The sequence below is a fragment of the Takifugu flavidus genome, chromosome 1, assembly GCF_003711565.1.
Source record: "Takifugu flavidus isolate HTHZ2018 chromosome 1, ASM371156v2, whole genome shotgun sequence".
Taxonomy (NCBI): domain Eukaryota; kingdom Metazoa; phylum Chordata; class Actinopteri; order Tetraodontiformes; family Tetraodontidae; genus Takifugu; species Takifugu flavidus.
The window spans coordinates 608,833-620,947 of record NC_079520.1 but is presented as its reverse complement, the minus strand read 5'-3'; the positions used below and the strand labels follow the sequence as shown (position 1 = coordinate 620,947).

General features: G+C 46.6%; 1 protein-coding gene across 1 annotated transcript in view; it reads left to right on the top strand.

Moving 5' to 3' along the window:
- The window catches only part of ttn.2 (titin, tandem duplicate 2), a 160,376-nt gene that overhangs the window by 39,845 nt on the left and 108,416 nt on the right, over positions 1 to 12,115 (top strand). Inside the window, 26 exon segments of the mRNA XM_057024964.1 lie at positions 51 to 329; positions 845 to 1,126; positions 1,223 to 1,501; positions 1,578 to 1,856; positions 1,936 to 2,214; positions 2,292 to 2,579; positions 2,671 to 2,949; positions 3,087 to 3,368; positions 4,161 to 4,439; positions 4,530 to 4,811; positions 4,906 to 5,184; positions 5,399 to 5,686; positions 5,907 to 6,188; positions 6,378 to 6,659; positions 6,737 to 7,015; positions 7,161 to 7,448; positions 7,576 to 7,863; positions 7,940 to 8,230; positions 8,553 to 8,840; positions 9,062 to 9,172; positions 9,325 to 9,610; positions 9,743 to 9,926; positions 9,999 to 10,082; positions 10,172 to 10,439; positions 10,768 to 11,028; positions 11,894 to 12,103. Of these exon segments, the coding sequence (XP_056880944.1) occupies positions 51 to 329; positions 845 to 1,126; positions 1,223 to 1,501; positions 1,578 to 1,856; positions 1,936 to 2,214; positions 2,292 to 2,579; positions 2,671 to 2,949; positions 3,087 to 3,368; positions 4,161 to 4,439; positions 4,530 to 4,811; positions 4,906 to 5,184; positions 5,399 to 5,686; positions 5,907 to 6,188; positions 6,378 to 6,659; positions 6,737 to 7,015; positions 7,161 to 7,448; positions 7,576 to 7,863; positions 7,940 to 8,230; positions 8,553 to 8,840; positions 9,062 to 9,172; positions 9,325 to 9,610; positions 9,743 to 9,926; positions 9,999 to 10,082; positions 10,172 to 10,439; positions 10,768 to 11,028; positions 11,894 to 12,103 (6,777 nt within the window).

The window sequence follows — 12,115 nt, the reverse complement described above, 5'->3', positions numbered from 1 at the left end:
CACAAAGGCAGCTGCAGCATCTGAAGGCCAATGTTTTCCTTCCTTTTCAGAACCACCAAGCATTCTCGAAAAGCCTGAATCCATGAATGTCTTGCCTGGCTCAAAGGTTCATTTCAATGTTCTGCTCTCTGGAACTCCACCACTGATCATCAAATGGTTCAAAAACCAGAAAGAGATTCTTTCTAGCGCTGACTGCTCTGTTATCAAAGACAACACTTCAACCTCTCTGGCTCTGTTCTTTGCCAAATCGTCCGACTCTGGAGAATATCGCTGTGAAATCCAGAACGATGTTGGTGCCACCTCCTGCCAGGCAACGCTCTTTGTCAAAGGTTTTACTTTTTACTTTTTTCTTCAAACTTGTAATGAGTAGAGAGTTTCTGAGGCTTTAAATAAGCGTGATGACTGAACAGCTAACAGCAGCAAAGCAACTCTGGGAAACCTGTAATCAGCAATAATGTGATAATGTGCAACCGCAGCATCTACAATCATCAAACTCACGGTCACAAAAGGTGACAAAAACAAGACTTGATTTCACACTTAAAAAGAAACCAATTCTCACTGAGTTAGGAGAGATTGTGCTGCGGTTTATCAGCTCGAGGAGCCGCCGTGACACGACGGGCTACCAGGAACTCTTCGTATCCACATGTGGAGCTTAGCCATGACAGTGATAAATAACAGTTTCAATATAAGAAGTTTGCTGGAGCTTCTCAGCAGCAGTAAAATACTGCGATTCTCATCTGATGAGGGAACTCATGAAGCTTACAACCAACTTTGTGGACAAGCTACTGATCCGGTTTGGAAGCTTTGGCTTTTGGGTACAACTGTTCTTCTTTTTTGTCTCTAGAACCTCCCAAGTTTACTCGGACGCCAGCCCGAGTGTCAGTGACTCGTCTTGGCCAGAATAAAGTGTTTGAGTGCCAGGTGACTGGAACACCTGAGATAGACATCTACTGGTTCAAGGAAGGCTCCGAGATTCATCCCAGTGAACGGTACAAGATGAGCTTTGCTAACTCTGTGGCGTCTCTGGAGGTCTGTGGGACTGACGCCAAGGACAGTGGGCTGTATTACTGTGAGGCTCGTAATGAGGCTGGCAGCGAGAGCTGCAGCATGGAGCTCAAGGTCAAAGGTTGGTTGTGACTGGAGCTCGGAGATTTGGCTCTTTAAATGCATTTAAACAGATCAAATCAGCAGATAAGAGCCATTCTTTCTGTTTTCAACTTAGAAATTCCAGCATTTATTAAAGAGCTGGCTCCAGCTGAGGTTGTAAAAGACTCCACTGCCCACCTCGAATGCCAGGTTTCTGGGACCAGTCCCTTTGAGATCACATGGTACAGAGCAGCAAAGGAGATCAAATCCAGTGCTAAACACAGCTTCTCTCAAATCAATGGCATTCTGGGCCTGGAGGTGCACAAATGTGGCGCTGTAGACGTTGGGGAATATCAGTGCACTGTGGCCAATGAGGTGGGAAGCTGTACTTCTAAAGCTACGCTAAAACTTAAAGGTGAGATGAATGGAGATTCGAGATTTAGGGTTGCGCGCTCATTCGCTGACCTTTTTTTGCTGGTTTTATGTCATAGAACCACCAACATTTACAAAGAAGATTGAGAACACAGTCACTGTTCTAGGCAAGGTGGCAGAGTTCCGGTGTGTAGTGGAGGGTTCTCCTACTCTCTCTGTACAATGGCAGAAAGATGACAACTGGATTTTGGAGGATCCAAAAATTGAGAGAACATTTGAGAACAATGTTGCGATTCTTAAGATCCCTGCGTGTGAAGCAGCGCACAGTGGAAAATACAGCTGCCAAGTGGTGAATGAGGCTGGACAGACTAAGTGCTCTGCCACCCTCACTGTCCAAGGTCGGTACTCAAGCAGCTGCGCTGTCGCTCTTCCTTCCTCAGAGACGTTATCGATGATCCTCTTTGTTTTGCACATTAGAGCCTCCTCAGATCACAGAGAAACCCGACGTTATTAAGGTTACCGTTGGAGATCCAGTCAGTCTGGACTGTAAGGTAACTGGCTCACCTGAGCTCAAAGTGAAATGGCTGAAAGACGAGAAGGAGCTTCAGTCCATCCGACAGCACAAGCTAACGTTTGAGAACAACATCAGCAGCCTGAAGATTCAGTCTGCTCAGCGGGACGATGAAGGAGAGTACATCCTAGAGGTGGCAAACCACATCAGTCGCTGCTCCTGCAAAGTCAAGCTGATCGTGTTAGGTTGGTGTGAAATCTGCACACATGTCCTGAGTCAGAATAAGTGAAGCCCTAATGTCTGACTGTTCCCCCGGTAACAGAACAAGTCATTGCCCCGAGCTTCATCAAGCCCCTGCTAGACATGCAGGAGATTCTTGGCTCCTTTGTTCAGATATGTTGCAAAATTTCTGGATCAATTCCCATCTCAGTGGAATGGCAGAAAGATGGAAAGAAAATCTTCAGTGGTGTGAAACACAAACTCATCCAGCAGGACAACTCGGTGTCTTTAGAGATCGAGCAGCTGGAGCCGGCTGACGCTGGATGCTACTCTTGCAAACTGACCAATGCCGCAGGAAGCTGTGACAGCAGCGCAACACTGCTGGTGAAAGGTTGGACGGTGTTCTTCTCTTACTCTAACTGCTCACGTAGGCCAACTCTGACAGGTGAGTATGTCTTTAACCTGCTGTGTCCTGTCTTCAGAACCTCCCAGCTTTGTGAGTCCACCTGAGCCACAGTCTGCTGTACCTAATGCCAAGGTGCGCTTCAAGGGCACCTTTAAGGGAACACCACCCTTCACAGTTCAGTGGTTCAAGGATGACAAAGAGCTGATGACGGGACCCACGTGCTTCACAGGACTCGATGGACTCTCTTGTTTCTTAGAGCTCTATTCTGTCGGTATTTCTCAGAGTGGAGTTTATTCTTGCCAAGTCCGCAATGCCGCTGGCTCTGCACGCTGTAGTGCAAACCTGACTGTTAAAGGTTGGACTTTTGTCTTTTTAACTCAGCTTTAACCTGTTTTAAAGGCATATCCCGTCCGCCTCTCACCATTGGGCTCTGCTCTGTCTGCAATCATTTGGAATGTCAGCAGCTAACATGTTTGTGTTTTCGCTTTCCAGAACCTCCAGAGTTTGTGCTGAAACTCCCCGTTGCTAAGTTTGTGAAACAGAGCGATTCACTCCGATTAGAGTGCAAAGTCTGTGGAACGACCCCTCTGAAAGTGACCTGGTACAAACACGATACCAAAGTCATGGACGGGGCTAACTGCAGAACATCCTTTGTTGACTCGGTGGCAGTTCTGGAACTGTTGTCTACCAGCTTTGATGATGATGGCGTGTACACCTGTGAGGCTCAGAACGATGCTGGCAGTGTCAGCTGCAGCACCACACTTAGCGTTAAAGGTCAGCCTCCCACTGACTTCCTGTTGATAATGTTCATTATTCTGGCTTTACATTGAATTGTTCCTTAAAGGTGCATTACGTAACGTTGTCACGTGTTGAGACTTTAAATTCTTTTTCACTTGAAACTACTAAATTGATCCTATTCACGCGTCTGTGGACGGGTTCCGTTACCGGTGGCCGTTCACACAGTTCGTACATCAAAAATCATCCGAAATTTTATTTTCTGTCTACAGTCTCAAAAGTCAAAATGGGACCAAATTTTCCAACGTTCCATTTTTTCCACCATCGCCTGTGATTTCATGTGGTCACGTGCACACAAGGAAACTGAATTCTTGCGGTAGTTTGATAGCATAAATGCACATCAAGCGACCAGAGTCGTCCAGATTCGCTGTGCACGTAAATCCCTTTAGGGTTCTGCTTTGACTCTTTCTAAACTTCCGTTAAAGTGAGACACTAAGGTTTTGACAGTGGAACATCAAACAGACAAAGGCATGTTTGAATGTCTGCAAGTTGAAGATGTTAGCTTTAGTCATCACGACGTTTCTCAACTGGGCTGAAAGTTTTTATCATTATATTCTGCTGAGTCCATAGTCTCAACCCTCCCGCCACACTCAAAGCCCGTACATTTGTAGCACATGCTAGTTTTGAGTGTAACAAATGTTGTAGTAGCTGATCATTCCTGACTGTAAAGTCATGGCAGTGTCACAACACGTTCAATGTTACGTCGTTCACCTTTAAGGCCTTTTGGCATAATGAACGCATCTTAAACAGTTCCTCGATCTCTCTCTTCAGAACCTCCATCATTTACCAAAGTACCTCAGCCCATCGAAGGTCTGAAGGGTAAGGACGTGAGTTTGGACTGTGAGCTGAGTGGAACAGCTCCATTCCAAATCACATGGTTCAAAGATAAGAAGCCCTTAACGGAGAGCAGGAAGTATAAAATGTTGAGCGAGGGCAGCTCAGTTACTCTTCACGTTATTGGAATAGAGCCACAAGACGTTGGCCAATACGAGTGCAAAGTTTCCAACAGTGTAGGAAGTGAAACCTGCCAGACCTTGGTTAAACTCAGAGGTCAGTAGAGGTTCTCAACGGCTTTAAATGTTCCGAAATGTCCCCTTCACCATGCTGACTTTGCCCTGTTGGCTCTTTCTGTGTCTCCAGAGCCGCCATCATTTGTGAAGAAACTGTCAAACATGACGGTCATTCTGGGACAGGAAGTGAGCCTTCAGGCCACTGTTAAAGGTTCTGAACCCATTACCGTGTCCTGGGTACAGGACAAGGATCACATTCTCAGAGACGGTGACAACAGGAGAATCACCTTTGAGAACAACAATGTTACACTTAAAGTATTTAAGGCGGATGCCACCACAGCAGGCCGATACACCTGCCGCCTCACAAACGATGCTGGGACAGCCGAGTGTTTTGCTAACTTGAATGTTCTAGGTTTGTAACCATATAATTCTCTCTTTCTCCTGCAAATCGTATCCCCACTCGTCCGCAGCAGCTTTGATTACATGTGTGTGACTGTGGATTCCAGAACCTGCCAAGATTGTGGACAAGCCCGATGCCCTGAGCGTGACAGCGGGGGACATCGCCGCCCTGGAGGTGAAAGTATGTGGAACCCCAGAGCTTGTTACCAAGTGGTTCAAGGACGGAATTGAGCTGGCCTCGGGGAACAAGTACAAAATCTCTTTTTCGCGGATGATCTCCTGCCTGAATGTTCTCTCGACGGAGAAACTGGACTCTGGAGAATACACTTTTGAGATTATGAACGAGGTTGGAAAGGACTTAAGCAAAATCAACCTCACTGTCTTAGGTTGGTGTCTTCTTCCAAATTTCCATGAATTAAATATACAAACAAAAGCTAAACATAAAATTCTACAAATATAATAATAATTTTCCAGTAGATTTTATATTTAAGGATAAATGTGAATGTCTTTTACTAAGAAATAACATGAAATGGATTTAATGGTATAAAGTTGTGTGTGAACACGTGCTTATTCCCCGTGTTTTGCTTTGCTCCCTGACAGATAAGATCATACCGCCCTCATTCTCCAGGAAGTTGAAGGATTGCCACACGGTTGTGGGAAAAACGGGAGAGATGGAGTGCAAAGTTTCAGGATCCCCACCTTTCACTATCTCCTGGTACCATAATGGAGAGGAGATACACAGCGGTCCAAACTATGAGATCTCCTTCAGCAACAACAGCTGCACCCTCAGGGTGCCCACGCTGAAGCTGTCCGACTCTGGGGTGTATAAGTGCAAGGCCATCAACGAGGCCGGAACCAGCGAGACCACCGCCTCCCTGGATGTGAAAGGTCTGCACCGGCAGTAGAAACACGCACTAGTTTGGTTCATGTTTATTTTATGAACATAAAGCTGTAGATTTTATCACAGCATTTGTTTATGAATGTATGTATTTTTTACAAAGTCAATTTTAATCACCAAAACAAAGAAAATGGTTTTAATTGAACAGATACAACTAAATTAGCAGCTTATACATTTAAGTTAACGTGACTCATCTCCTGCTGGTACCAGAACCTCCTTCATTTGTGGTGCCGCCCCAGTCTGTGGAGGCGTTACCAGGCTCAAACGTGACCTTCTCAGCCATGGTGAAGGGCAGCGCTCCGCTCAAGCTGAAGTGGTTCAGAGGGGCCAAGGAGCTGGAGCCCAGCCAGGCCTGCACTTTCTCCCTGAAGTCAACCAACCAAGTCGTTTTGGATCTTCTCAACGTGGGCAAGTCGCACGCTGGAGAATACACCTGTCAGATCATTAATGAGGCAGGGAAGGAGAGCTGGCCAGTTCATCTCACCATCAAAGGTAAGTCAAACACACATGGAAAGCAAGTTAGAGGTGTCAAAAAGCTGAGGGTTTTCAGTTTTCGCCATGTTGGAGCGTTTTATAGTAGAATTTAATACAACTACTTAATCAATAACAACACATGTAGGACCCATGTTGCAGAAGGCTTTTCTTCCTGCTGGCCTGATTTTGATTATGTGTTTTGACCAGAACCTGCAGCCTTCTCCAAAAAGCTAAAGGATGTGTCTGTGGAAAAGAGCAAGCCACTGATGCTGGAGTGCACGTACACTGGAACTCCCAAGATCGCGGTTAACTGGTACAAAGATGGCCAGCAGGTTTTTGCTTCATACAAGTACAACATCACCACCACAGAGAGCTCCTGCATCCTCGAGTGTCTGAGCACTGACGACAAGGAGGCTGCTGGGAAATATCTGTGTGAGGTTTCCAACGATGCTGGCAGGGACACCTGTGAAGCCACCGTGTCCATCCTCGGTTAGTCCAGCAGAGCTTTCACCTCAACTTTACTCTCAATTCTTCAAATGTAACCTTGGAATCTTTCCTGGACACAGAACCTCCATACTTTGTGGAGACCCTGGAGCCCATGGAAGTGACAGCAGGAGACGCCGTCTGTCTGAAGTGCAAGGTAGCCGGCACACCCGAGATCAAGGTGTCCTGGTTCAAGGCTGATGGTAAAGTTCGCTCCAGCCCCACCTGCAGACTGGAGTACTCGAAGGGCGTGGCCTGTCTGAAGCTCAGCAAGGCCACCAAGACCGATATCGGAGAGTACACCTGCAAGGCCGAGAACAGCATAGGCTCAGCCTCCTCCTCCTGCAGACTCAGCGTACAGGGTGAAGACCTGAAGTTCTTTTTTCCTCCAATGTTGTTACTTTTCATTTGATTCAGGCTTCATTTTTACACACTTTTACAGCTGTGATTTATTTTAAATTTGCTGTGGAATAATGTATAGTTACCATAACTGCACCTTGATTTCAGAAGCCAAAACGCCTCCATCCTTCCCCAAGAAGATCACCAGCCTGCAGCAGACTGAGGGTCAGCCCGTCCGCTTTGAGTGCCGCATCGCCGGCTCGTCGCCCATCGAGGTGTCCTGGCTGAAGGATGGTGAGCCGCTGAAGGAGGGCGGAGACTTTTCCATGCTGTACGATGACAACACGGCGGTGCTGCAGATTGAACGCGGTGAAATGAGGCACTCTGGCGAGTACACGTGCGTGGCCACCAACAGCGTGGGCTCTACCTCCTGCAGGGCCAAACTCACTCTCCAAGGTCTGTCATTTGGACCTGACTGTGGTCGGACATGTGGCCCATGTGGTCATGTCAGATCTCATGTTGTCAAACAATCGTGGATTCTGATGGGTCTGTTTAAAGTTCCCCACCTTCTTTTGCTCTGCAGAACCCAGATACCCTCCAGTCTTTGACAGGAAATTGGCACCACAGGAAGTGACAGTAGGAGACAGCATAGAGCTGGAGTGTCACATGACTGGGTCTGCCCCCATTAAAGTCACATGGTCCAAAGATCACAAAGATATTCGAAGTGGTGGAAATTATAAAATCACTTGTGTTGATGATACCCCCCACCTGACCATCCTGAAGGCTGACAAAAGTGACACAGGAAAATATTTCTGTTCTGCCATGAACGACGTAGGGAAGGTCTCCTGTTCCTCTGACATCACCGTTAAAGGTATTTGAGCTTTTCATCCACACTTGAGCTTTGCAGCCTCACTTCCTCCATCATCAACACTTCTTTGAATTCACAGAGCGTAAAAACCCACCAGTGTTCACCAAGAAACCCTCGGAGCACATCGAGGACACGGAGGGCAGGCTGGTGAAGATTGAGGGCAGAGTGTCCGGCTCGCAGCCCATGTCTGTCAGCTGGTACAAAGGAGACACTGAGATCCACAGCTCAGACAAATATGACGTCAGCTTCAAGAGCAACGTGGCGGTGCTGTGTATCAAGAGTAGTGAGGTGACTGACAGCGGCAGGTACACCTGCCAGGCCTCCAACGAGGCTGGGCGAGCCTCCTGCGACACCACCGTTGGCATTTCAGGTGAGCTCCCTTTGGATCTTTCTAATGGTAGCGATGGAACGCTAAACACGTGGAAGACCTTTCCAGGATGATACTTCGACGATTGGCTTATCCTTAGAATTTGCCATTAATATTGGTGGTCAAATCTTTTTGTGTTTCAGAAGGTGTGGCTTCATTAGGCAGACAACAGCAAATGATTTTAGCTTTTATTAAAAAATTCTTGACAGTTTCAAGATGTCAGTTCTCAAAATTGTGGTTATCCAACTCGACAAATAACATGTTAACGTGTTCAAAACGGAACAAACAGAAAGCATGAATTAAACTGTTCTTGACTAACCTGCAGAGGCCAAGAAGCCTCCAGTGTTCGACGTCCCTCTGAAGCCGCTGACGGTGGATGAGGGCGACAAGATGAGTCTCAAGTGTCACGTTTGTGGCTCCGCCCCTCTGACGGTCCAGTGGATGAAGGACAGGAAGGAGCTGGTGTCAGCTGGAAACACCAGAATCAGCTTTACTGATGGGACGGCGTGCCTGGAGATCAGCCCAGCCTCCAGAACCGATGCCGGTGATTACCTGTGCAGGGCCACCAACGGCGCCGGCACTGAGTTCTGCAAGGCCAAAGTCACAGTCAGACGTGAGTGCTGAACACCCCAATCCAGTTTAAACTAAATCTGAAAGATTTCCTCATTTAATGTGACGTTTTGAGATGTTTAAGATTAGGATGATATTTGATAATGACGTTCACGTGATGGTATTGGGACTACACTGGAATGTTTGATTGAATGTTCCTTTTGATGAATTCATGTTTTGTCAGTCGGGTTTATTCCTCGGAATCTGATGTTTGTCATCCTGCAGAGAAACCAGGAGCAGCTCCGGCACCTGCTGAAGCTCCAGCTGCCACTCCGGCAAAAAAACAGGACAACTTGTTCTTCATTGAAGAGCCCAAACCCGTTCGTGTCCCAGAGAGTGAGTCGGTTCTGTCTTTGAGAGGATATACAGAGAAAAGGACTGTTTTCAGAACATTTAAAAAAAAAATCCATTCTTTAAATGAAATGAATCTATTATGTAAAAGAAAAGTGTGCGTTTGTTCATCGTAATGCTCCACCTGCTGTTTACAGAGAGCACCGCCACCTTCATGGCCAAAGTGGGCGGTGACCCCATCCCCAATGTGAAGTGGATGAAGGGGAAATGGCGGCAGATCACACACGGTGGTCGCATCTCTGTCGACCAGAAGGGCCAGGAGGCCAAGCTAGAGATCCGTGAGGTGACCAGGTCTGACTCAGGCCAGTACAGGTGCGTCGCCTCCAACAAGCACGGGGAGGTTGAGTGCAGCTCCGAACTACATGTGGAGGAGAAGAAGGAGACGGCGGTGCTTGATGGAGACCTCCGAGCCAAGCTGAAAAAGTGAGAGAACCCTAAACCTTCAGTGAACTAACTAACCAGGAGAAATAACCCCGGCCTAGCTGTCAAAGTCAAAACGTGCGAACAATCATAACTCCAATAAAATCCACGAATCTTACGGGTTTTTCCTCTCAGGACCCCCTCGAAGCAGAAAAGTCCAAAGGAAGAGAAGGACATAGATATCATTGAGCTGTTGAGGAACGTCGACCCCAAAGAGTATGAGAAATATGCCCGGATGTACGGCATCACCGACTACCGCGGCATGCTGCAGGCCATCGAGCAGCTGAAGAGGGAGAAGGCTATGGAAAGTGGAAGACCAGTAAGTTGCTGTCCTCACTGCACGTGTCTGCCAGTCAGAGGAGCTGTGCAGTGATGCCGCTGTGATTGACAGGAGCTGGAACGTGTTGAGAGACAGTCTGAGGAGGACATGGCCAGATTGGTGGCTGACCTGCAGAAGAGGATGGAGAGGACGGAGGTCGGGTTGAATCCAAAGATCAAACTTTCTGACACCTGACGGACTCTGTCGGTCAGATGGTTCATGTTGCTCTGCTTTGTCTCCCACAGCCCGTAACCGTGTTGAGGGATATTTCTGACCAGTCTGTCTTCACTAACAAGGAGGCAGAATTCCAGTGTGAGATCACGATCAACTACCCAGAGATCGCCCTGTCTTGGTACAAGGGCACCCAGAAACTGGACAGCAGCGACAAGTACGACATCAGTGCCAGTGGGGACCGCCACCTGCTCAAGATCAGGAGGTGCCAGGCATCAGACCAGGGCAACTACCGGGTGGTCTGTGGACCCCACATCTCCAGTGCCAAGCTCGTCGTTATGGGTCAGTAGAGGGACTGTGTCCTAATCGCATCTGTTTTCAGAAAGTGGCAATTTTGTGGAAGCAAAAATATCAGAAGAATTGAGATCTGAGTGTGAATGAAGCTTCTTTTATGACCGCTGGCTTTGTCATGTTGTCATCAATCATGTGACCAGCGGACAATTGTGCAAGCAAATCTGACCCAAGACTATTGAAATCATCATTTATCAAGAAGACCAGAGAAATGTTGCCCCTTAAATGGGCCAAACGGGCTCCCGGGATTATTATGGATGAATTATGGTTAGTGACATGTTTGTTTCTGACAGATGTTTCTGTTCCTCGTGTCTTTCAGAGGCAGAGGTTGAAAAGCATCTACAGGACACTTCGGGTAAGGAGGGCCAGTCGTGCACGCTGTCTTGTCAGTTGTCCATCCCCAATGTCCAAGCTCAGTGGTTTAAAAATGGAAAACAGTTAGAGCTGAAGGGCAAGTTCACATCTGAGGTGAAACACAAGATTCAGAAACTTCTGATCAGTGACCTCAAGCCTGAAGACCAGGGCCGATACACCTGCCAGTATCAGAACCTGCAGTCGTCGGCCGACCTCTGGGTGGAAGGTTTGTACCTGGAAATAATCCTGAAGCCTTCTAGACGTGCTGGATGGTATTTGGGTTTTTTACTAACCTCTTCCACCTTTTCCATCAAACAGTGAGACTAATTTTTCTGGATTTCCCTCTTTTTTGTCTCTTTCTTCTGGGATTTGTCTCCCTCTATCATAACATGGTTCCACCTCTCCTCTTCTGGGTTACCTTGCCAGAAATGTCGACTGTCATTTTGTCTGTATGTCCATCTTCATCCATCTTCTCCCAACAACCAGTCAGCCAAGCCGCCTGATAACCTTCTCCATGTGGCAGTTTTGTAACATGTAACTAAAGTATTCTGGTACAACAGTAACCACAAATGTTAAATACTAAATAGTAAAACACTAAAACTACAAGTTAAAGTACATTTAGACATATTTTGGAAAAATGTAAAAGTAGAATGACATCTTGAAACATCTTGAAACTTAAATGAACATTTTGTTTGTTCTAATTGAGAGTTCTTCTTTGTTAAAAAAACCTTCTTTCCTTTTTTGTTTTTCTATTTTCTCTATTTCTGTGTTCTAACTAAACAAAGCTAACCACAGTATGGCTAAACCATCAAATAAACTACTGGATAATCAAGCTAAATCTCAAGAATATAGAAGCCACTTAACAATTAGACACTACTAAAATACTACAGGAATGAAAATGTCAGTATTTGTTTTATGAAACATTCAGATTAACGTATAAAACCTGAAAGCAGCTAAAGTAGACTCGTTCAGTCAGGAGTAACAATACTCAGAAATACTCAGTTACATCCCAGCGCTGCCACGTGGTCGGCGTGTTAATCAAGACTTCCATTTTTGTCAGACACTCGTTTATCCGTCTTTCTTTTTTTTAGCCGAGCAAATTCATTTCACCAAACGCATCCATAGCATCGAAGTCAATGAGCGGCAGTCGGCCACATTCGAGTGCGAGGTGTCCTTCGACAATGCCATTGTTTCATGGTACAAAGACACCTGGGAACTGAAAGAAAGCCCCAAATACAACTTCACAAGTGAGGGCCGAAGACATTTCATGGTCATCCGAAATGTGACCATCGAAGACGAAGGTGTGTAGAGCG